At 37.0% G+C, this 26,690-nt stretch overlaps 1 protein-coding gene across 1 annotated transcript in view; it reads left to right on the plus strand.

Annotated features, from left to right (window-relative positions):
• Positions 1-26,690, plus strand: part of CDH8 (cadherin 8) — a 248,417-nt gene that overhangs the window by 159,354 nt on the left and 62,373 nt on the right. Inside the window, exon 6 of the mRNA XM_072422718.1 lies at positions 15,568-15,755. Coding sequence (XP_072278819.1) covers positions 15,568-15,755 — 188 coding nt within the window. The remainder of the gene's footprint in view (positions 1-15,567; positions 15,756-26,690) is intronic.

Genomic DNA, 26,690 nt, shown 5'->3' on the forward strand with positions numbered 1-26,690 from the left:
ACATTTTTGTGGAGGGTTGTTTTTTTTTTCCAAACTTTGTCTCTTACTGACTACAAAAAAAAACACTTTAAATTGCCTTTATGTAGATAAAACAAAGTGTACCAAAAGCTAACACTTTATTTCACTAGGTCAATATTTTCATAGGTTGCATTAGTTGCTATTTGTATTGTGACGAGAATTCATTAAATGTGTTTGAGGGTCCTTGTTAGTCTTAGCTGCAGGGAAAACTTTTTTATCATTACTAAAAGTTACATTTTCTTAATTATTCTTTTCTCGATAGCCACACCGGTATTCTTTTCTTTAAATATGCTTACAAACTTGAGCACAAAAGTGCCTTGACACAATGGAATGGGTTATTGGCACATAATATTGGCGTTATATATTTATTTTTAACTGGGTTACTGTACGATGTTTCCTTTAGCTTCATTTATTTTTGGGAGCACACTATTGTGGATAAGCAGAGCTTTGGTCATATTACATCTTTAATATTCCCACTTGAGATACATTTTAAATATGTATTATCTTGGAAGATAAAAGATATAGTCATTTTAAATGTTACTTTTAGGTAAGATAACAGCTGCAGGATCTGAGCAAACAATCCCTTCTACAACAAATAATAACATACTCTAGAAGGAAATCATTACCATATCTGAAAAGAATTCAGGCCTTTTACCATCTAATTCAAAGAGGACTTTTTTTTTTTTTTTTTTACTGAATAACAAAAAACACTGGATATCAAAAATTATTTTCAACTCCTGGTTCAAGGTGAATTCGATATGTTTGGAACTGTGTTTGAGGTCGATCGGTTGTATTCATTTTCTCAGTCTTATTTTCCGATAATTCAAAGAGCTTTGCTTCACTGCGTCAAAATTGGATGATACAGCTACAGATTATTACCTAGGAAAATGTTAAAACTCCCTATAAGCGGGTATTAGGTAGCCATGCTGTTTTACACCTAAAGGTCCACTTTTATTAGGAAAAAAGATGCATGATGAAACACTGCAAAGATTTTCTTCCTGCTGCTTGCTGTCAGTTATGTTCTGCAAATAAACATTACACACATAAAATTTTATATGTATGACGTCCCCATGTGAATATGTTCCCTTTGCTCTCTTTTTTTACATGGTGATCAGAAAATATGGAAAAAGACACCATCACTTTATTTATTCAGGGTACAATGGAAGTGTTTTCACATAGCCTACCCTGCAGGCATGTGCTGTATTTCTACCCAACCTGTCTTGCAGACACGTATACTTTCCCAGCAATGTTCACACAGCACTTCCCTGCTTCATCTTTGCTTGTCTTACCTGTGGAGTAGATTAGTTCCAAAATTTTGTCAGGAGTGCCATGGACCTCCACCCCACACACAATTGTCAATAATCGGGCCACTTAGGTTCAAGCACTGTCACACCTAGAAGGTCCCATTGTCCCCTATACATCAAATATACATTACTGAGAGCTCCAGCAGTGTTGGGAGGGTGCAAAGTATGGCGGTGAGAGTATAGTGGGGGGGGAAGCTTATGTGCAAAAAGAGTAATGGGAGAACACAAAAAAGGTGGGGGTTGCACTGGATGCACAAAACACTTTTCAAAGGTAAATTTTCTAAACAAAAATTTATGAGCATGCAGCTCTTTATTTCAGAAGGGCCTTGCTATGTGCATGTCAGCTCAGTGTACATTCAACAGAAATTTGCAAATATGTAGAAAAGTTTGTTTTAATTCCAGCATATCTAGGTGACCGGGAGTGAACTCTCATATGCATGAGCAGATGGTCATTCCATGGTTGTTGGATCACTCCCTTTTTTTCCCATTATAGTTTACCTTCTCCATTCCTGGAGTTTTAAAAAATCAGGTCCAATTATGTTATTGTATTGACATTAGATTGTGAGCTTCCCTGACACGTCTATAGCATCTGTAACTCACCGCTATATAAATGCATAAATAAATACATTTATGAATAAATAGTAACAAAATACCAAGTCTGAGGAGTGACAAAAATGAGGGAAAATCAAAACCCAAAAACCTAATTAGCAACTGATGTTCCAAGTGGACCTTTCAGTAGCTTTAGAAGTAACTACATTTGGATGATATGTCCTCTTTAATTGATAATGATCTGATTGATATTATAATTATCAGTTTTAGGTATCAAATAGTATACAGTAACTGCAGAAATAGATTAGAATAGAAAAAAATATGGCTTTTAGTTGGAAATTATGTTGACTCTTACACAATAAAGACCCATGAGTGCTAATCATGACCACTTTATGTTAGGCTACTTGTGAATTAGCAGTACACCGAGGAGTATGAACTATGTAAATGGCATTGAAAAGAGAAGAAAGGGAATTAAATTAAAAAAATACCTTGCGTTCATGTATTCTTTTTTTTTTTTTACACAATGGCTAAAAAGCGGCTTATATACAAATGAGAAAAAAAAACAAGTTTCTATCTAGTAAACTAATGATCTCTAGTTCAAAATCTATTCTACCCGCCAGGGCTCCAATCTCTGTCTTGCTGGGCCAGGTTAAAATAGTTGTACTTCCAGCCGGGAATATCTTCAATATTTTGCACTTACATTCAGTGCGCAAAAGAAAATAATGAGGATTGATTTTAGAGAGGCGAACATATATTCTAATGCAATGCATGCCTTTAAGCAACATAAATCCTTTTCACATGAATATTGCTTTTTGTATTCTTGCAGTGGAGTCTCTGGCTTGAAGAGATTGTTTATAAACACTAGGATACACTATTTAGCCTGAAAATAACTCATTTGTGACATTTCAGTACACATTTTTTTTTCTTTTATATAGATGTTTTTTTTTCAGTATCTAGTTTGTGTACTGCCATGCTGGATGGTCAACTATATAACAGCATTTGAAGAAATTTCCAAAGCAAATACATTTATAAGACTCTTTTGTAAACATTGTTGCTGCGCCATTTTATGTGCATTGCATAAAAGACTCTTTCATTTCAAAGAGGCCACAGGTCATCTACAATGCTGCATGCCAAGCTTTAACACAACTCGGATTGTTTACATCTTTGCGCTGTTGATGTGTTGTGCTAGTATAATGGTTTATATTATGAATGGCAAAAACAGCACTACCCTAAGGTATACATGTTGCTGTGCATTTGCTGGTAATGCATGGTGGTATGTACATTTACCAATGCGTTAACAAAAATAAAAAGGGAGCCTAAGGTCAGGTTCAGACCTGCTTTGGGTTTGAAGGATCATGTAGGGCTTTTCGTAGATGGCATCTTGCCAGTTTCTCGTTCACCACCAGTGATACCAATACCACTCACTGCTGCCCCCATTCATTCTCTATGCAGATGGGAGAAGTTAAATGTAGCGTCTCACAATAGGTAGCGTTTTCCTGCTACGGGAAAGCAGAATCCCAACTGCAACCTCATAACCAGTGTGAATATAGTCTAAATGTACTCCTGCATATTTATTAATAAAGCCAAACTCTGTGGAAAATGCAAGCCCCTTCCCATCTCTTCCTTCTGCCCCCCTCACCCATTTAGCATTTTTAACAACTTTCTAAATCACTTTTATACTTACTTAAGTCAGTTGTCCCTTTCTGGCAATGATAACCCAGCACTGTAGATGTACCAGTGTCAACCGCACCCCTAAAGCTGATGGCATTGCTCCAACTCATCTTCAAGATTATGGGAAGACTCTACCACTGGACACCCAATAGGAAGTGTCCACCTCATTTAGACCCAACTGCCTATGCAGGGAGGATTTGGGACTAGAAGTCATGTGACTATGGATTTAGGTAAGTCAAAAAGGCAACTTAAGTATTTTTTTACTTATGAAAGTGATTCCTTAAAATGTGTTGTGTCAGGAGTGTGTGTTTTTCAAAATAGTTAAAACACACCTAACATTTTTTTTGTACTAAATATAAAAAAAAAATACATATCAAAAATGATTTTCATCTCTGGGTTCAAGGGTAATTTAATATGTTCAAAACAAAATGTGTTTTTCGGTTGCATTGTCTCTTTTTCTTATTTGCCAATAATTCGAAAAGCCTCATTTTACTCCACCTACGGAATTGTTAACATTTACTGAAATGGGGTATCGGGCAGCCTTGCTGTTTTACACCCAAAGGTCCTTGGTTATATGGAAACATGAGGCTTGATGGTGAGAAACAACAAGAAGTCCTTTTGTTTTCTTTCTTAAATTTGTTGATATATTAATATATATTTATATATTATATAAATATAATTATGCAAAATATGTATCTGCAAGTGTGTTAAAAAAACAACATCTTATAATACATCTATATAGGTAGAATTAATTTATAGAATCATTTCCTAATAGCTAAAAATAATTCAGTAAAAAAGGAACATTTCAGAAAGAAAATATGCTAAACACCTTATGCTAAATATCATCTCCCATCATCATATCCAGCCAAAATATATTTTGGATAGCACAGAGGACTACTCATGAGCCATATGACTAAGAATCATCCCGCACAACACGTCAAGGCTTTTTTGCTGCTGTAATGTACTGATTTAAATAATGTCTCCTAGTGATCCAAATTGTGGATCTATGTATTTGTATTAGCTGGGCTGGTTAGTCAGGAAATAGGAGCAAGTCAGGATGCAAGGTTGCTCTCTGGTTCCAGGGTCAGGTCATTGACTTATGATAAAGTGTTTCAAACTGAGTTTTTCAAGCTCTCCAAGACTGGAGAGGATACACTTTCAACGGTGAACTTGGGTGATCCAACAAACCTGGAATGGATTTCTTAGAACAGTGGTCGCCAACCTTTTTGGACCTACGGACCACTAAATGGAGAGACTCAGGCCGCCCATACGCGGTGAGCCATGTGCCGCTTAAAGGGGAAGAAACTTCCCCCAGAATGACATCATAATGCCAGAACCTGCTCACTCACCCTTCGCAGGTCTGAGCCTGTGATCAGTACTGGGAACATGGTCCAGGGCTCAGGCCAGTGCACCCCTTTCAGAGGAGTCCTTTTCCTGATTTCGCTGGGGGGCCAGAGACTTGGACTACCAAAATTTTCCCAAATACCAAATGCCAGTTGGTGACCACTGTCTTAGAAGACATTTGGTATTTCTTAGTAATTCTTTTCAATCCTTGACCAGATCTATTACAGGTTTGCTGGATCACCCAGCTTCACTGATAAAAGTGTATTCTCTCCAGTCTTTGAAAGGTTTAATAAATCAGGCTCAATGTGCCCATTGACAAAACCAAAAGCTCATCAATACACGCAGCTACTCTCTTTAACAAATACGATCAGGTGCAAACATTTTTGTATATTGGTAGCACCATATTTCTTCACTGTACACCAGTACTGTGCTTTGCAACATTTTTGGGTGAAATTATAGTTTCTGTTTTCTATAAATGTGGCATCGCAAATGTGTTAGGTAAAAGTGCTGTTACACATTAAGATCAGAAAGAGCAAAATAATGGAAACGGCAAACTTGACATTCAGACAACCTTGTGTAAATTGAGTAAATTACAAAAAGCCATGTTGAACTTTAATAAATTGAATGTAGACTATTGAATGCTCAAGCTGATATTCTATACACAACATTGTTCTTTTGGATGTAGATAAAAAATGTTTTATCTATCTTTACATTCACATAGAATAAGGGAATAAATATGTTTTTGTAAATCCCTGTAAATGAAAAGTCCATTTTGAGAGGTGGGTAAAATACTTGCTGCACTGCAGAATGGTGTTGGTCAAACATTGGAAGCTTGTAGAAGGAGAAAGATATCAGAGTGATGACTGATTGGATTGGTGATCCTCCAGCTTTGTCCAATCAGCAGGCTAGGAAAGATTCCAGATAATTGTATTTTTAAAAACAAGGATCATCAATTAAGTCAAGTTGTATAGAGGGGTAAAAATAAATAATCCTTGGCCTGTTAAGCAGTTCACATCTAAACACAAGTTAGATTTAAACTGATATTGTCTTGTTTAATATTTAAATTTTAGCGGGTGGGGCTTAGCATTAGGAGATGACCAATTGGTCCCTGTGGTCTGCCCACACAGAACAAAGCAGCAGGATTACTATTGATTAGACCTCCTAACAACCTGTTTAGCCACAAAAAGTGCTAGAAATTCATTTGTTATAAGTCTTGAAACTTTATTTTTAAAACAGGGAATCTGACATTCCCTGGTGGGAATCAATTACTGGCATTAAAACATACAGACCAGAATGATTCCAAAAAGGAAATGTCCAATTCCCTGTTTTATAAATAGTCCTTATATTTCAAAGCACTATAGCCCGTCTTTTGAAAGAGTGTTGATTTTATTATTATTACACAGTATTTAAATGGGGTCAACATATTACACAGCACTGTACAAAGTACAAACTCTGGTTAAGAATCTCAGGAAGCCTCTCGCTAAAATTATTTATTTGGGGCTTATTGGGGAAAAAAGCTTCTAACATTGATGGCAATTGGGAAGATGCTCACCCTTAATATATTGGCTAAAATATCACCTAATAGACAAAAAAAATCATTCGTCTTGTAGCTGGCTCTACCAAGTAGTGTTGGCTAAAGACTATGCAGGCATCTTAAAAATTGGAGATCCATCAATCATAGTTTGGGGAACCCCATTATAATCCTGGAGCAACCATAGAATTTCATGAAACCTCGGTTCAAAATGGCTGTTCTAGACAATTAGTAAGGGATTTGGACACCCAGGAAGAGACAGCACTAGAGCTTCATATGACCCTATATTTAGGTCAATGAAAGTTGGTTTTAGATTAGTGTTTTCCTTTCTTGGGCTGGGCAGGTTAAGAATATCTTAGAGAATCAGTATTTTAGACCAGGCTAGGCTCACTTTAAATGTGACGCATTTATTTGGTAACCCCAATTGTTTGTAATAAGAACTCCTTTTTAAATAGAAGTAACATTATATCTACACTCAACTGATCTGCGAAACACAGCTGGGATTACTCCGACCTCTCCAAACAAATTTGCAATCGCAAGCAAACTAAAGGAATTCATCAGTTTGTTGATTTTTGTAGGACAGAAATGTGAATTCCTGATTAAATTGTGAGTGCTCACTGGCCTCCTGGGCTTAAAAAAAAAATCAAAAAGATGAACTTCTATTCTTACAGGCTCCCAGGAAAATTGCTTTATAGCCATTTCACACACACACATACAAAAACGTACTGTTTACCTAAAAGTGCATTGCACATTCCTATTAAGTAGCTGAGATCCACTGGGGCCATTTTAATCTATTAGTTTGCAAGATACATTACACAGATAGTTCTATGAAGCAAATCCTAAACTATCTGCAGAAATTGTAAGCTCCTTGTGTGATTTCAAATCAGTTGATCCCAGAAGAAAATAAGCGTGCATACATGACGAGATAGAGGAATGGGCAGTTTTGCAAATTAACCTGAACATTGAATTGGTTTTACAGTGATAAAGAAAAGCTAATAAAAAGCTCAACAATATACCAGTAATAAAAAATATTAAATACACTAATATCACTGATAATGATAATATGTGTATATATATATATATATATATATACATATATATATATATATATATATATATATGCAATTCTCAAATATAAACCAATATAAAAATAAAGTATTTTTTGCTTTTAAGTTGGTTATGATCTTGAGTTGGTCACTTGCTCCTAAATGATCATTTGTACATTATTGTTGGCCACAAGTAGATGGCAATGTGTTCTCCTGTAAACTCATTTCTCTGAGGGCACTAGTTTAATATACATGAGAACACAGTGCCATCTATGGGTGTTACCCAGGTATAAACCAAGATTCTTTTTCTAATATAATTTTGAGGTTTATATTTGATTTATTTATGATTTTGATTTATATTTGAGTATGTATGGTATTTTATGTACCTGAATAGGGCTTGATTGTAGAACCATGTAATCTTTTACACAGCTCACTACAAAAACCTAAGTTAGTGCTGCATACCAGGCTGTTACCAAACAAACCTTGCTATTTCCACGAAACATCAATGCTTTAATCACTCCACTGGTTGCCCATAAAATGGTGAGTGTCAAGATTGGCTAGGCAACATTTTACACAATATAAGCCCCTGTCAATAGAAAGAAAAATGTTGCGGCTGCACTGCACCTGCCACAACCTCAAATTCAGAAAGATCTAAATATTTAGTCTTTCCCAGGGCCTGCCTCATAATTTTTGCAGCATGAGCAACTGTTGTCAAATGAAACTCTATACCACATTCAGTTAGTGTAGCTTCATCTCTGGAGGTGGTTATTCCCCTTGTCAAATATGGAATTTACCATTAGCTCTACCTTACCAGTAATCATTGCTCTGAGACATACTCTGGATTTGTTTGTTGCTGCCCCCAAATGACAGCAATAGAGGGTATAGGTAGTTCTTCTTTATTTACATACATACCCTACTGTCTAGTTGTATTGAATCACTCTTTACAGAAATTGCCAAAATATGTACCCTCATGGCAGGATCATCAGTTATTTGAAAATTGGAAAACTGGAAAAATAAAATTGATGATAATAATTTTTTTAAAATACTTAAATGTTAAATCTTACATAGATATTAGTGATCAGATTTACATATGCTTTAAGGGTAACACAAGCAACAACGCTGAGGACACTGAAAAACCAGAGCCAGATGTTAATGTTACAATCTTCCCTATAAAACCAACTTTTATGGCCACAGCTAAAGGTACAGTAAAATATGGTTCAGCTTTGAAGACCTATGTGAGTGCTTTTATTTGTTTGCCAATATAAACTGGAAGATATTTGCATAACTAAGTGTTAAATAAGGAAAGGTGAATTAGGTGAGTGGCGCCTGGCAGCTGCCCTTTGTATTGATTGGTCAGAAATAATAAACAAGGTCATAAAAGCAGGGTTGATGTGCGAAGTCATTGTCTGAACAGGATAATGTAGTTTAACACGTATGATTGAAGCAAAGCTAGCAGCAAGGTTGTCTATCCTACAACCTTTCATTTAAAAAAAATTTGAACAATATAATAACAGAGTGTTGATCCAGGGAACATCTGATTGCTTCATTGAATCAGGAAGGAAATTTTTTCTCCCGTTGGAGCAAATTGTACCAGGGTTCTTTTTTTGCCTTCCTCTGGATCAGCTATGTGCATAGAGTTTTATATCTGAGATATGTTTATTTCCCTAGGGGTTACCAGCTATGCACTTGGTTCCCATGGTCATGTCTCATTTTAGTGCTATACTACTCTTCTGACTTTTGGGTTTCTTTCTAGCAACTAAGCTATAGATCTTCTAAAAGCTGCGTGAACTCCTTTCTATGTAAAAAAAAAAAAGTGTGTCATATAGTGCAGTGGCCGCCAACCTTTTTGGACCCACGGACCACTAAAATTTACTGTCTCCAGACTGCGCATGAGCGAGAAGCCATGTGTCACTCAAAGGGGAAGAAACTTTCCACTATAGTAACTTCATGAAGCCAGAACCCGCCCACTGTCCTTTTGTTTGCGATAGGAGAGTGGGTGGGTTGTGTCAGAGACAAAACCAGTCCACTTCCCTCAGCCTGCTATTGGTACAGGAGAAATGGTCCTTCTCCTGACCCTGCTCAGGGCGCACCAGCCATAGCCGCGGACCACCTAAAATTTCCTCGTGGACCATCGGTTGGTGACCGCTGATATAGTGGTGACCCAAATGTCATATAATTTAAGCAGGTGCAAGTTTTATTATTCTGACTGCAAAACCAGTAACTATAAACCTTCTTTTTTAATTGGTTACTTTTCCCTTCAAGCTCAATTGTATTGCATTGATGTTTGGAATTGGGTTTAGGTAAAATGTGTAACAAGCTCATACCTCAGCATGAGTTGGTTACACATGAGTACAAATTCCCATCTATCCCCCGAGGTCCTTTTTCTATCAGCATTTTGAGTGGTGGGACCTTGCCAGGCTTTTACAAAATCTAGCTGAACTAAATTGTGTTCATGATTGAAATTGGGTTTGAAGTAAAATTTTACAAAAATATTGGTCCTTCAGTTCACTTCTACAAAAAATGAATATTGATTTTTAACCACAATTCTCCTGCTGGTGTCGAGAAAGGACATTTTAGGGGCATTTAGAACTTAAGATCTGTATAGCTTTGGAGTTAGTGTTATTTTACACATAGAATATTATCACATTGTTTTTTGGTGGTTCTCTAATGCCATTTTGGTACATTTTTGCTACTATAGTTATTCTTTGGAGATCGGAACAAATACCCAACATTTTTCCCATTTGACCTCAAAGGTATTGTAAGTAATGAAAAATCTGCTTACTTAGTAAAAAAAAGATCTGCTTACCAGTCACAGTTTCACTTCAGCTCAGTTTACAATAAGTACAATTAGTAGTTTGGAGTTAGTTAATAAGACCTCCTGTGTCTCCTTCATATTCCTCCCAGGAAAAAAATCCTAAAAGCCCTCATCTGCCACCTCTATCTTTAATCTTGCACTTTTATGCATGAGCAAAATAATGCACCAGTAAATGGGAATTAATGCTTTACTTTGTTTTGCAACATTCCTGTATGGAGGGGCAGAGATATATGCAAATGAGCACACTTTCTAGTCATTATCCAATGTATTAATAGTGTCTAATGGCTCTAAATTAAAGTTCCCAAATCTGTAATTATCTCAGTTTTTTTTTTTAATATTAGGCATCGATGATCTTCACGCTGAGTTTAGTCTCAGTAAGGAGAAGTTTCATCCACTGAATAAAAAAAAAATAATATATATATAGTGCATGTTTTGCAGATTTAGCACATTTTAGCTTTTTGACACTTGACAATTTCAACATGCCATAATAAAATATATCACCCAGATATTATTTCACTTGGAGCCCAACTCCAGGTACTGGAGACAGGGTACAACATAAAAAAGCAGCTTGAGCTCCAGTAATTACCATCAATCTGGAGCTGCCCCCTGTGTTTCTTTTTTAAACAATGCCCACAGGCTTTAGGTTTGAATGATATCCATCATATGCTATATTGTAAATGTTTGTTGCCCCACCCAAGAGGAGGCATCACCACTGTGCTTTGCATATTGATGGATCTGCAAAATGCCACCCCTGTCTGGAGAAATGCTGAAGTGAAAGACATCTGAAAGAAGCCACAAATTTTAAACTATACAGCATAAGTAAGAAGGAAAAAGAAGAACATGATGTATGCTTCAACCTCATATCCAAAGGAACTGGGGGAATAAAAAACGGATCATTAATAACATCAATCCAGTGACCTGCTTGCTTCTTCCCAACTGATTACGGTGGTAGCAGCTGGTTATGCAAAGCTACCTCTCTTCCCTTATATTATATCTTCTCTAATATTAACATAATCACATACAGTGCATGTACATGCCAACATCAATGCCCCTTCCAATCTCCGGGACACGGGCATAATAGATCGAAAGAGTGCCAGCTCACACTAGACCAAAGAAAATAGTAAATATTTCTCTCCATTACCGCCACCTTTTTTTTTAGCTGGCCAGGGTTACACTTTAACGATTGAGTTGGAGATCTTTAATTAAAGTTAATTGCACAACTTTTTAGTCTACTTTTAAGCAGCTTATTTGCACTTTTTGCATCTTGATATTACAACAGGACATGGCCATAGCCCTCTCTCTGAAATGCTACTTTTAGAGGAACATTAAATCTACTTTAATTGGACATTGCAATATTTCACACCAGAATATACACACTGTCTTTAATTAGGTTCCACCAGGAGATTTAAGAGAGCGAGTAGGGAATTGCTCATCAGTGCATTATGGGATTTAGGAACAAGGGCCATTATTCAGTCACACAAGGAGCTGGTAAAGGGCACTGGTGCATGTTCTAATTGGATTTTTTTTTGGATGAGACAGCATGTCTGTAAACACAGAACACAAAAAAAAATCAAATCTGAAGTACAACATAATATTAAATGGTGTCCAGGTTCTGCTATTATTAGCAAAAATCAACAATCCATTTTTATAACATTTGGAATTGTTATCCGTAAGCAGTAAGTGCACCTGTCACTTAAACTTTTTCATTTCTCATATAAAAAGAGTCTGATGCACTTGCATTTTTAGATGTAGGTACTGTCAAAACGTTTTTTATTTTAGTTTTACATGGAGTAGGTAAGGGTTAAAACCGCCATCTGATTAGTTTTTACAATCTTTGCACTGTTAGGGGATTTCCCTTCATGTCCAGTACAAGCAACTCAACATGAGCGACGAGGAAGAATAGGAAATTTACCACTTTAGAGTTTGGGATTTTACCTTTTTTTCTAAGACAATATAGAAAAAAATTTTTACAGTCCATTCTTTCTATACTCTAAAAAAAGATGCTTTTACATTTTAATATTATTTTAGACAGATATTCCTGCCATAGGTTCCAATACAGCACCATCAGTGAAAGCTGGAAAGAATGGTGTTGTACAAGGTAAGCCCCTTATCAAGGTACATAGCGGCCAGTGTTCCCATTGGCTGGGCCACTCCTGATAATGGCAGCCAATAGGAACACTGACCACTGTATACTTTCACATGCTTAGAACTGTAAAACTTACATTAGTGGCAAGCAACAATGAGACATTTTTTATTACACTAATAATACAGTTATAGGCAACCTTTTTAACACCTTGAAAAAAATTTGAGGTCTTCAGGGAAACAATGCTATAATTACTTTAACTACAGTACATTAATATGATGGTAAGTAGATAGAATACATCTAACATTGCTGGCCATTGGGAAGAATCTCAGCCTACAGATAGCCAAAAAGGTCAATGGTATCAGATAAACTGACCTAAGAGTCACAAATTCCCCATTGATCAAGGAACCCCTAGCAACATCTGGAGGAACCCTGGTTGAGAAGCACTGCCGTAAAGATTCATTATCTTGATACTGGCAAGTTGTCACCAGCATAAGGGCCACCTGTGGGGCATCAGTCTAACTGATTGTAATTGGAGATCTCTCTACTGGGGGCTTGAATTGCAGTAACTACCTGTTGCTGTTTTTCTAGACACAATTTTCAATGGATGCCTTGCTACTGTAGTAGTGCTTCATACCATACCATTCATTGGGTTGGTGCAATATTTGGTGTTGAAGTCAAATAATGTAAATATATGTATTAGGCAACTACTTGAACCTCAGCTGCTCACCAAAAACTAGAAGACTGTAAGGCCCTGGTCCAGCAACAGTACTCGCCAGACACTAGTCCCCCAATCTAATCTTCCCCTATAGGAAGCCCCAGCTCAACCTCGAGAGAGGTTGCGTTTCCCAGCACACAGTTGCCCCCAGGACTTAGTGCGCAAGGGATGGAGCCCGGGGAAAGGCTGGCAGAGGACCAGTAGCCCACAGATAAAGCACTAACTAGATTCCAACAGAGACAAGTCCAGAATACAGGACAAGAGATTTTACACAAGTAATCCCCCCACCAGATGAGGTACACGAGGATAAGACACAAGCAGTCACAGGCAAAATGTCGGTCCAGGTAGCATGAACTCACAGGATCAGAAACAGGAAAAGTCAGCAACAGTAAATCACATGAATACACCAGAAGCAAGTAAACCTAGCATAATGTTAAAACGTGCCCCAAGTTTTCTTATTCTGGACAAAAAGTTGATTATTTAAAAAAAAAGTACCTAAAACTTAATACTGAGGAACAGCAGTGCCCACATCCAATCTTTTTGCAGCATATTATCAACTACAAAATGGCAGTTCTGCTGTTAAATAAGTCCCGAGTGATTGTAGATTGTGAACAGAAGTGGAAGTAAGCTAAGAAAACAGAGTGGTGCAATTTCCATTTAATACAACTGCAAGACGTAGTGCAGTAATTACATAATGAGGACTGGTGAAATCTGCGACTGTTTAGAAAATACTTTATGCCTTATTGCTTGTTTTATTGTATAGAATACAGCATATAGCTGCCGTTATGTTCATGTGGAGGATGCCAGCTGCAAGTGGCTTGTAGTCAGCAGCTGCTTAATTAACATGCTGCTGTTCTAGCTGGCATCAGGCTCCGGGGAAGCTGGGCTGGGTCAGAATACATCTGTATCATCTGACGAGTGGTACGTGCGTTATCAATTGTAGTATAGCACAATTCATGATTTAGATGGTTGGGGAAGTGGGAATGCAGGCTTTATTTAGTGCAAAAAAAAGGAATCAAAATGCTTTATGTAACAGTTTGGCTTTTTCAGGAAGGCTATGCAGAAAGTAGTGATGACGTGCAGAGTATATTAACCCATAGCATCCAGTATATTGCAGTCAGACCTATTAAAGAGCATCTGACATTTGTCCATTACTAGCCCACGTCTTTTACCTTCTTATACTTACCCTTCTTGCTAGGGATGGACATAGAGAGGTGCAAAGTATGCATTGCATGAGGGTCCCAGACCGTCCTTGGTCAACTAAGGGCCCCACAGGAGCCTCAAGTCAGTTCAGTGGGTGGGGGGCCAAAGTCAGTTCTGCACAGGGGTCTACTGTTGGCTGCCACTGCTGCTGGCACTTCTTCACCGCTCTGTTAGAGCCGTTGCAAATTCTCACAACTTTTGGGTATAGGGAAGCATGTGACCTCCTCCTATCATGCAGTTGTCAGGTCTGAGTAACCAATCGCCAGGCCTGAATACTGTAATGCATGGGAGGGGGTGACTTAATCAACCATATGATTTGACTCCAAGAGGAATGGGGCCACAGGGAGACCAAATAAGGTGAGTATAAACAGTCTTGTACAAGGTTATAGGCTCCATTTACGCACCTGAAACACCCCAAAAAAACTTTTTTAAAAAATTGATTTTTTTTTTTAGCTGAAATAGTCATTAGGACCAATATCATTTGATTCTTCACATGGTAAAATATTTATATTGTCTCAATCTTACTAAACTGAACTTATTTTCATGTTGTCCTGTATCCCCAGAGTCTTGTTGATTTTTTTTTTACTGATTTCACAGACTTTGCTTTATCTAATATTATAACCCACTGTATTCTTATAATGATCTTCTTTATTACAAATAGGTAAATGTTTTTTGAGATTACTACAGTACTACCAATAAAAAAAAATTATATGATTGGGTCTACCATTACTACTTCTAGAGAAAACTCTGATACCCTCCATCCTTTTAATGCATAACAGAAGCACCCAGTTGTGTCCATAGGCTTTTCCTAAACACAAATGAAGGTGGATTTGGTGGATTCAGGAAACCTAAAAGAAGTCTACTCTATTAGGCTTATTCATCACATAGGTATTCAATTTAGACTTTCATTTAGCCAGCTGACTGTAGTTTTCTAATATCATTAAAATATTTTTATTAGGTATACTTATCCTCTTAGCTTTGTAAAATGAACCTTTAGTATTTGGTATCGATATGATTTTCATTTTGGAGGGAATAAAATATTGTATGGGGCCACATCCATCAGATGCTTGATTATGGCCCTCTACATACTAAGAGATAGTACAGTAGCAGTAAATGTTCATTGTCCAGATCAACATTCTTCCATGGTGCACACTTTAAGCATAATACTGAATATATGGTGAATAGTTTACTTTACAAACTGTAGAAAATTTTTGGTAGAATAAAATCAATTTTGGGGGTAACTGCATTAACTTTATTTGTAATATTTTTCTCCCTTATTTGTAAGGTCAGTATCAGTTTGTAGTGCCAGAGGACATCGCTATCGGGGATTCGGTTGGACGAGTGAGGGCGAATGACCGAGACATCGGAGACAACGCTAAATCATCCTTCGATATCATTGACGGTGATGGGAAGGACATGTTTGAAATCGTTACAGATTCCCAGACACAGGATGGAGTCATTCGACTTAGAAAGGTAACTGCTCACATTAAAGAAGCTGCCAAGTTCTTAAATAGAACATACATCCCATCAATCTGCATTGTAGGCTGTCTAATTTTTGATTTGTGAGCTTGATGTTATTCTGTACACTGTTAGCTGGATGTGCAGTCCTTTCTCATCTCCTCTTCATAGACATCTTGAAAATTATGGATGTGAGCCGTTAAAATGTCAACTGTTATGCTAAACTAGAAGTGTTATATTTGTCAGAGAATATATTGATGGGAGCTGTTACAGAAATATAATTTGATAGGCAAAATCTATAACTACCAACTGGGCTTTTGAATAAGATAATATGATCTATTTATTAAGCAGCGACAGGTATTTCTCCAAAGTATTGGTAAAAAATAAATATATCTCCATAATGTTAAAAAGGTAAAAAGGTGAAAGGACCAAAAAAATGATTAAACTTTTTTTTTTTTTTTTTTTTTTTACCATTATGATTTTGTTGAATGTTATAGTTAAAGATTTTATTTTCTCAAACATCTGCACCTCAGGCACCAAAATAATTATGAATAATATTTTTTTTCCCATTCTCAACCAATAAAAGTACAAAAAACTCACATGCCCACAAAAACATATAAAAACTCAATAATTGATATGTTATTCCCTTTACTATCAATATCGGCCATTTCGGCGATTCGGTGAAAAGCATATTCTTGCAATGTTATCAAATAAACAGGCAGTGTTTACCTGGGGAGAATTAGGAACAACAATATAAATCTACAAGTCCAAGAATGGAGCTGTAGGCTACAGAAGGTTAGCAAGCATAGACATTCCCTAAATCACTTCAGAAAGGATCATTACACAGCTAAGGAAAAAAAGGGATATAAATAAATAAGAAAGAAACTCCAGTGGTTGATATTCAGTAGGAATCCTGAGTAGCTTGCAATCTATCAAGCTCAATAAATTATTTCTTGTGTTTTTGCTCACTTCACAAAGGTTTAACAGAGGTTCTCCTGTAATTAGGTGCATAAATAATTACCACCTTTGCAGTAAAATCCTAGATCCTATTCAGCCTTTCTTGTTTTCCCTAAGAGAAAATTATACCTAAATTTAACATTGGGCTCTTTGTTTAGGCATGGACATGTTAGCAAATGGTCAGCCTTATAATTTTATATCAAATGGTAAGAATAAAGACTGTTAGGAACGATATGATGTTGGAAATGAATGTCGCTTGCTGTTCACAGAATGAACTTATAACTATAAGAATTAAAAACCACCATCTTGATTAAAAAGCATTAAATATTAGCTTTGAGTAAGTCAGATTTGTGCTGGAAACACAACAGTTGGCAACACGAGTGGCAATACTACATTATACTTCATAAACCCAACATAGATTTATTTCTAGACCAATCCCTACAAATTTAATGTTTACATTCTTTCTTTACATAAAATGGGTCCCATGGGCCCTGTGGGGGCTTCATTTGGGCAGTGGAGAGCTGCAAATATTTAGATATACTCAGAATCTCTACCAAGCTTGGAGCTCAACCTGATTCTGGAAGGAACAGTTTGATGTTATTGTGAGTTGGTGTTTAGTAGTAAAGCTAAAAAATATTTCTGCATACCCAACATATGCTGTGGGCTAAGGGCAACATACCGTCATCCACTCAATGTGTTGCTGTCATGTTTATATTACAGTCCCAGAATGCTACCCCACCATTACCATCTGACCAGGTCCTCCGTGTTGCAGTGTTGCTGTCCCAGCACTATTTGTGCTTTTTGGTGTTGGTGGAATAATGTATGTACAGCATTTAAAATGCTTTAGAAGCCTTTCTATGATCAGGGTCAAGGTGTCGAGGTTCTGTGGGGATTTTTTAGATCAGTTTATTGGTTCAGTTCAATGATCAATAAAATACCATCATGGGCAGTTAGGAATGTGTTACCTAAATTAGTACAACTGACCAAACTGAAATCATTATAATAAATTAGCCCACAGTAAAAGAGGCTTTTGACCCTTGAAACGGTGAAAGAACGTTTGGAGCCTCCACATCCTAAATTTTTCAGAATAGTTAATATTGAAGAGTAGCCTCTAAGAAGAAGGTGGTCAGAAGCTGGGTAGCTAAATAGTGGATGCTAGAACAGGTCACATTCAGATGAAACATGGGCAACAAAGTGAAAAGTTGCAGCCCCCTAAAGATCATAACACCTTTCTCACCTTGTATTTGTTATTGTCACATTTATTTGCATGGCTTTACCTCTTCAGACAAAAAAGGGTATCCGACTCATGCCATCCCTGGGCAGATCTTAAGAGATAACTGTACTTTCATGCAGAGGGCAGTTACCCCATTTGCCTCCTTCCTATAACCTAAACCTATGCACCTTACTTCTTTATAGATGCATACTGTCTGAGATTTGATGGTTATACCAGCTCTTTTTACATCCATACTTTTGTGAAACTGTATTAGGTTGGGGTGGTAAGTTTAGGTCAGGGAAAAAGACCAAATGGAAAAATTTACTTGACTGCAGCAAGACACAGTTCCACACACCAGGTAACTTCCCCCACCCCTTCCTCCAAAACTTCCCCTGCCCCCAACCTAATATTTACACCACACAAATTATTTCCTAATGGCCAGAAGGGAGTTTATTACAAATTCTTACATACATCTTAAATAACAAATAATCAATAACGGTAGCAATAATCATTACTAACATTTCCATGACATAGCATACAGGTTTTGGTTAGCGGTCCTTGAAGGCCCCCACCCCACCAACACTTAACTGCACCACTGTAATATTATTTGCTCCCAGCCGCCTCATCACTCAGCTAAGGAAGGATATCACAACTGCTTGCAGACCAGCTAACCACATTAACACTTTTTGCCAACCAATTCAAGAAACTCCACACCATGGTAAATCTCCATACCCCACAGAATCCACTACCAAAGACAGATTTCCTTGGAGGACCTCATCACCACCCAAACCAACTCAACCCAATCAACCAAAAAAAACCTATTATTGAGCAGGAGGGCAGTGAACCACTTTTCCCTACTCTTTTCCGAACAAAAAATTGCCCACTCCCCCTTTTGTTCTTACTTATATAACTTTAACCCCACCTCTAACTTTTGTCTTTCTACCACTCCCCAACTTGAACTCTGCCTAACACCACCATTAACTCCAGGCCTTCTGCTCATCTTCCTGCACTCCCTGCACTTACTCGTTCCAGGCCTGACTTTATTTGAAAATGCAAGTACCTTTAAGGTGTTCACAGCTCACTTGTGGCTGGCCTAATTCAATATCTTAAATGTTGGGAATGAGTTGTAAAATGAAGCCCAGGTTATTGAGGACTAATGTGTAGTATAATGGAGAATAGATAGGTAGAGCAATATTTGCTATTGGTTATCAGACCATTAGTGTAACGTATAAGGTTTAAGTCGGGTAAAGTGTTTCACATAGCTGGCCAGATAAACTGGTTATGATTAAGATTCACAAAAGTATTTCCAAAGATTTAGTTGTCAATAAGGTTTTACATATTATGCTTTTAAATGATTAGAACTTTTGAAATTATCCCAACCCTATATATTCACTGAATGGTGAGGCAATACATGATGTAACTGTAGCAGTTAAGCCAAGAAACAGATATTTTCCTGATATTGTGACTTTGCAGTGTAGCCGAGAAATACCGACCAATAAAGGAGAAAGCACCATTAATTTATGTATCTTGACATGAAACGTATAATGAAATGAACCTTATTAACAATGACCTTCTCCAGTTCATTTTATTTTCAGGCTGTTGGAATACAGAATACAGTATTATTGAAATCTTGAGTTTTATGTAATCAATCTGGAATTAATCTTCTCTAGTTTAGAGTTCTCTCATCTACAAAAATTCAGCTAATGCAGTCAAGGATATGTGTAATCAGTCTTCGCCCTTCCCCAGAAACCCATTCTTCCAACTATTGACAAAGTGTGAACAGCACACCCTCATATTCTATACTCCCATATTTTCAACAACCTCAGAGTTCATCTTCCTTTTTTCTTTTGCACTAAATTAATAAATACAACACAAATTTACATTTTTCTGTGCAGAAACATTTCCAGAAAGGTTACTACAGTAACAAACTCCTACGCTTCTTTGTTGTTTGGTTTATTTTTGGATTTTGACAGCTTTTTTTTTTTGGATTTGAGAAGTGAAAATTCAACAAGGATTAACAAAGACAATTTCAGATATGGCTCACTTACTTCATACAATGTTTAGTAACACAAATCTTAACAAGTAATCAATAGACAGAGCAACATGACACATCACGGTGTCAGACTACAAAACAGTGTTTACATTGTCTAGGAGTACTTTGAACAAATTTTTATTTCCAAAAACTGCTACACCTAAAACACAAATTGCTTTCATGTAGAAGTGAATAAAGGTATGTAAATATTATTGCTTTCCTCATTCTCTTGATGTTTCAAACTTCTGTGGTTGACTGGTCCTTCATATCTTTTTTGCTCCACGTGGCAGTCATAGGCTCTGATGATGCCCTACAACATGGCAGTACCCTTACATCCAGTAGAACTTTCATTAAAAAACAAATACCCCCTAACTTTTAACAAGCCCTTTATCCCTCCACAATACAATTTCAGTTGGTTCCCACCTCACTTTGGATTTCTTTTCTGGTGTGCAAAGAAAACTGGACAGCGCCATTTTCTTCCGTCTTCTTCCAGGTTCTTCTTACATCATATTTCTTCCTGAAAATGTTCTGATCTAACTCACATGTTGGATCCAGCAAGTACAGAAAGAACAACCCTAAGCCTCCTGTGGTTTCCCATTTAGTCTACAACAGTAAGAATGAAAAGAGCAGGGTTGTGCTAAAAAAAAAAAAGGATTAAAGAAAAGTAAAAAAGACATTTATTATTATATAAAACAATTAGCCACTATTTTATATGATGTTAAAAATATCATGATAGGTCCACTTTAAGTGACGGTCTGCCATCAACCCAGAACACTGGAGAAATAAGGCTGCTGTGGGGCCTGAGAGATTAAGTTAGTAAAAGTCCCAATAACTTCCACATTTACAAAACAAGCATTTTACTCCTGTGTAGAAGTAGGCCCATTGCAAGGGTAGTTTTAAATATTCCTTGAGTTCAGCCTAAACCATGGTTAGAAATGAATGAAATGGTGCAGCAATGGAATACAGGTTTTCATCTTAGTTGCCTACTTTGTACACTGATGGGGTATAGAAGAAGACCACTAGCTGGACTGATGGAAGGGAGAGAGGTCAGCATGGTCATTATCACGGTATATATGAAATCCAGAAGATATTCAGTAGGTAGGGCAGTAGCATTGCAGCACTACAAAGTGTTGTCCTTCAGCTTATAATAGATAAGAGATAAAAATTTGTTTAATCCTGCCATTTTCTGGTGTTGCAGGTTAGAGCTTCACATCTATGGCACAAGAAGACAATGCAATTCAACCATTCTCCTATGGAAAAGATTACTCGCAATTATATAAATATGTACTTGATGCTCAGACTGGCCTGCTTAAAGCATCCCTAGCTAAATAGGCTGGGGATGCCTAGGATTTATTCCCAAGCTCTGTTCAGATTTAGGAATATTGATCCAGTTTTGCTAGCAGAAAATTACATTTCTTCGGGCATGCTCTACAAATTGTAATCTGTTTCCATAGATACCACGATGCAAAGTTTCTATTTTTTGGCAGTTTTAGAAAATGTTACCTGGCTGCAGATTGAAATGGAAAGCTCATTTTAATAATATTACATTACAAATGGCTTATTCAGCAGCTATATGCATATTATTATTATTATGTTTGATAAAAGGAGTGGACTTTAACTGTTCATGAAAGTAGTAGCAGTTTTGAAAAGATGCAAAAGAAGGAAGAAAAAAAGAAATCCAAATCGTATTACTTTATTATATAACAGGTGTAGACGTTTCCAGTAAACAGGCATGCAAGACAGTTAATATCTTTATTCTGCAATATGTTCCATGTAAGCCTGATATTTGCATATTCATTAGTTCTGGCATTTTTACAGCTCATTGTCTCTAGTCTGCAATATCCCGAAAATTTGGTGGATTAAAGCACATTAACTTACTCTCTTATGTGAGTCCCAACAGGGATTTATATGGTTGTATTTTTCTGCTCCCATTTTCTCAAAACCTTGATACACATCATCAGTGCTTCTTCATGCACGAAGAACCTTTTTCCATATTTCTCCCCATAATGATCAAAGGTTTTTCTACAATATGAGTAGTTGAAATAATTTACAGCAAGATGATTTCACTGCAAATATAAAATACAAAACAACAACAACAAATTGTAAAGCTATGCATGCATTAGGAAGAATACTTTTTTAATGAACTAGAATAAATACCTGAATTTGGATAACTATCCACCTTTATTTCCCTGTAAAATAGACTAGGAGAGATGGGGAAATCAGGTATCCATGCATATTTTTTTACAGGAAACAAGCTTATCAGTGGATAGAGCAAAGAGATTTGTGTAGAGAACCTTTAAAAACAGAAGAATACCCATAATTTGTAATTTTATTAAAGCTAGATGTTTCTGGATATTGAATTTGATATTATGGCTAAAGCACTGTGCTTTCTAGCTCAGTGATTGGTTCTTTTTTCCCACTACTGGGAAGAATCCCTGTTGCATGGAGGGGGAGGACCTCAGGGGAGGGATGTTTATTCAGTACCCAATCACAGGGATTAGTGCACAGTGTGGTACATCCTAGACAAAGGATACATATCTGGAGATTAAAGAGTAAGGGGCCACCATCTAGCAGCTATTGAGATTCTGCAAGTCCGGACAGTTCCAGGTTTGTGCTACAAAGTTTTTTTTTTTTGGTGAATAACCAGATAACAGGCGTGAGTTTTCTTTCTTCTGGGCCGACAACTGTGTTATAACATCAGAGAGTTGCAAGTGACTTAGCATTGGAGAAAACAGAATATAGTAAGTTAATTTTATTAGCTACATCTTAGAATCATTGCTCTGCCTTTTATGCGGCTCCTGCTGTATCTTAATTAACAATATATGAGAGAAAGACCTCTATGTGACAACTTGCACCCAATAAACATATATCTCTTCCTCCTGAGGAAGCGGACTGAGATTCCGTGAAACGCGTAGAAAGAAATTTGGAACACCTCTATATTAGAGAGGTTCCAAAAGGAGATCTATGTTGGTGCTGGGAATGTTTTTTTGTGATTTTTTGCTATGTATTTTATTATATATTTTGTAAAATAATAAGCTTTTACACTTTTAACCATCTTGGAGAATTGTTCAATTGGCTTATAAAGTCTTGTTAACTGGTTATTTCTCCACAAAAAAAACTTTGTTTGTAGTTTTAATTTTAGGATGGGGATGGTTTGGCTCTGAAAGGGTCCAAAACTCTACTAAAATTTCCAGGTTTGTGGTCTAGCACAGCAAGACCTTAGGGTTCAGTACCCTCGGGGTTTAAGGAACCCAGAGATATGCTAGGATACTGGTTGAGGGAACAGAAAACTACTAGGTATTCCAGGACAGGGACCCACAATTGCTGTCAAAGAAAGATTACTTTGGTGTAGTGATGAAGAATATTTCACCCTGGTATCAGTGGAGTCAGACTGGTGTTATGACCTAAGCCCTTAAATAAAATGCTAGTATAGAATATGAAGATAGTTAGAGGGCTGCTGGTATTTTGATGTGTGATTCCAAAGCCCTTCAGATCACAAGCTGTCTGTCTTGACATCTTGCATCCCAACTCTCCCTCCTGCTAAATGAATTTGTACCCCCCAGAGAGAGAACCCACAACAATCCAGCCACTCCTAGGGGGATAAGTGCTACATATACCCAATGGGGCTCTGTTATTCTCCAATCACAGACTAGAGGCCGGGACCTGACCAAGCTGTATTGCCTACCTTCAATCAAGAAAAATTAGCTCACCAGTCTGGCTGTACTCAGGGCTCTGTGGATTTAGGATCTGGGTGGATAGAACCATAAATCAATAGCAAATAAAACAACTCACCTATATCTATGCCAGCATAAATTTAGCTTTTTGGCCTGGTATTAAGCTTTAAACACTGGTGCATATTATGTTTGTTGTAATCACCCTAGTAATATGAAGTCAGCAGAGCTGGAAATTAGGGTTGTATAATAACAACATTTTTTCCTGCATGATCAAGTACTCTGTTTAAACTACAGGGTCACTTCACCAATAAATGATACCATTGCAGCTTCAGGTAGCATTGCAGACTACTACGTACTGTGACTCCAACAGTTATCAACATTTCACAAGACAACATTTCACATCCCAGCAATAAATATTCTTTATTATAGAAAGAAGCAACCTATTCTCCCAAAACAATAAAAGAATGTGTATTCTCCAAGAAAGTTGATAGAGTTTGGAATAGGATTTTTTAAATTTGTAATTTGCCAGAAACATACCTTATGCCTTAGGGTGGCTACACTTCTTCCTCCACCATATGTATAGAGAAGTAGTGTAGCCAACAGCAGCAATGTCCTTGTCATTTTGTAATAAAACCTGTGTTAGAGGTTCCTGTAGATATAGATGACCCTACATTATTATTAATTATTAATTTGGGGGGGGATAAAAGTTCAAACTAAAAAAAAGCTGACAAATGTAACACTTTTCGTTTTAAATGGGTGGTTTCAATCTTCTAATTGCCACTTTGATTTATTGCATTATTGCAAATTGTTCTATATGAAAACAAGCATTTGTGCGCTGGGATGCCATTTTTTTCTGGCACTTCGAACTCACCTTACATGTAAATGCAAAGTGTGTTGCTGAGTGCAACATAAATAAAATGTGTGTTGTGGTAGGATAAGCAGCATACTCAAATATATAGACTTTACTGTCATAAATGTAAATTCATTGGACATTAAAAATGTATCCCAGAGCCAAAGTTGTCATTTGAGTTGCCAACCTGCTAATGTAAACACCCAGCAGGTGTTGCTAACGTATTAGAAACATACTAAAACCTGTCTTTGGAGCCATTGTTAGGATCTTTGAGAATCTATGTTAAAGAATAAATTTACAATAAAATGAGCTAGTTAGGTCAAGGATGGCTTGTTCAAAATCTATATTTGTGCTTGTTAGGAATATATAAATCGTTTATTGTCCATAGTCTGGTCACAGACCCATATCTTAATAGCTCTATACCATCTGGGGCTGGTGGTTGCTGATACACAAAACTGCCACCTAAATCCTATCCCATTTAAACTGGCTGATTGGACATTAATCTGACAGATGTATTGGGGAAATTATTACTTCAATTAGCATCATAGCCTAAAAATGGAGAACACTGCAGCTGGATGGACATCCCCATAAGAGAACTTGGTTCTTTGATATCATTTCTCAAATAGACTTTTGTGTATTATAATTATTTCAAGTTAAAAGTCACCGGTCGTGCCATTACAGTTTTATTTTCTGGAGATGGTTCTGCGGGTGCTTATTTTCTATCTCCAGCCTCTTGGTGCTAATGATGACCTAGAACAGTGTCAAGCCATTAAAATCTCACTACTCCAAGGGACACTTATTCTCTCACAGGAAGCAAGTATGCCAAAGCCATTATTTTGTTAATATTTTGTTATAATTTTGTTGTCTTTAAGAGCTGCCTGGATGTTTCAAAGCACTTTTGTGTTCCACTAAACACATTCCATTTTGTGCCAGCAACTGACAAATGAAATGAGAGAAGAAACTGGCAGCAGTTACCACGTCTCTATAAAGAGCATTATTTCCTATTTACCATTACAATTGATTAAAAATGTCAAGAGTCAGTACCTTCCTGGCTTCGTTGTATGGCCCTGGGCATACACTACTCATCTCTCTTCAGGATTATAGAATGCCCTTTTCAGGCTGAAAAATTAATTTCTGATTGGAGTATAATGTATTGATATATCCTATTAGTAAAGGGTATTCTTTATTTTTTGGAAGTGTAAGTGGGCTTTTGCAAACAGGCTATGTGATTGTACGAGTAGTATAACCTAAAATAACTGCAATATAGCATAGTCTTTTTTGCTGCAAGGTCTATGCTTTAGATATTTGTATTATTTTCAAGTAGTCCTCACCAAGGACTCAATTTAGTTTTATATATATACAGGTAGTCCCAGAGATAAGGAAATCCACCATATGGACGACTCCTAGATACAAATGGGGCTTCCCTGCTCGCCTGTGTGCAGGACGGAGGCTTGATGGGGGGAGGAGCAGGTATGCATGACTTGCTGAAGTCTTTTGCTGGTCTGCAACACCTTGTAACTCTTTAATTACCAAGACAAACTCTGTGGTTGTTTCATATTGCATATCAAAGCACAGCTTGCTCCAGAAGGAAATGAATGTCTAGGCTCCATAAAGTTTTTTTTTTTTTTTGCTTTGCTTGTGATTAACTCACAGTGAGGATTTTATACCGTAAGTGACACCATGCTGCCTAATAATATGTTGAGACAAAAATCTGTCGTAAGAAATTAAACTTAAGAACAAACCTACAGTCCCTATCTTGTATGTAACCCGGGGACTACCTGTAGTATATAGGTTCACATTGCAACATGTGCTGGAAAACAATGATTTAAAGCCTGAAATTCCCCATTGGGTTTAGCAATGTTTCAAACCAAAATGGCTCTGGAGCATGTATACACACATTGCACTCAAACATCTTTAAATAGTCACTCATACACAGAATTGATTGATCATCATAGATAGAGAATTAATTAACCAATTTACAGGTTATTTTATACAATGAGCAGATTGTTTAGTGGAACAGGGCACTAACCAAGCAACCAGTGCCTTTGTTATGACTAAATTGATTTAGGTTAAAATTTTAGTAAGGAAATCCCTGGAGTTTCAATTTTAAAATGTGGTGCCAGTTTCTGAAGAGATTAAAATGAATTGGAACCCAAACATTTGTGTTGATGAGGCCTTGTCAACTTTTTAATTACATCCATGTCCCAGTAGAGGCCATTGCCAC

Source organism: Pyxicephalus adspersus, chromosome 9 (genome assembly GCF_032062135.1).
Source record: "Pyxicephalus adspersus chromosome 9, UCB_Pads_2.0, whole genome shotgun sequence".
In the NCBI taxonomy this organism is placed as follows: domain Eukaryota; kingdom Metazoa; phylum Chordata; class Amphibia; order Anura; family Pyxicephalidae; genus Pyxicephalus; species Pyxicephalus adspersus.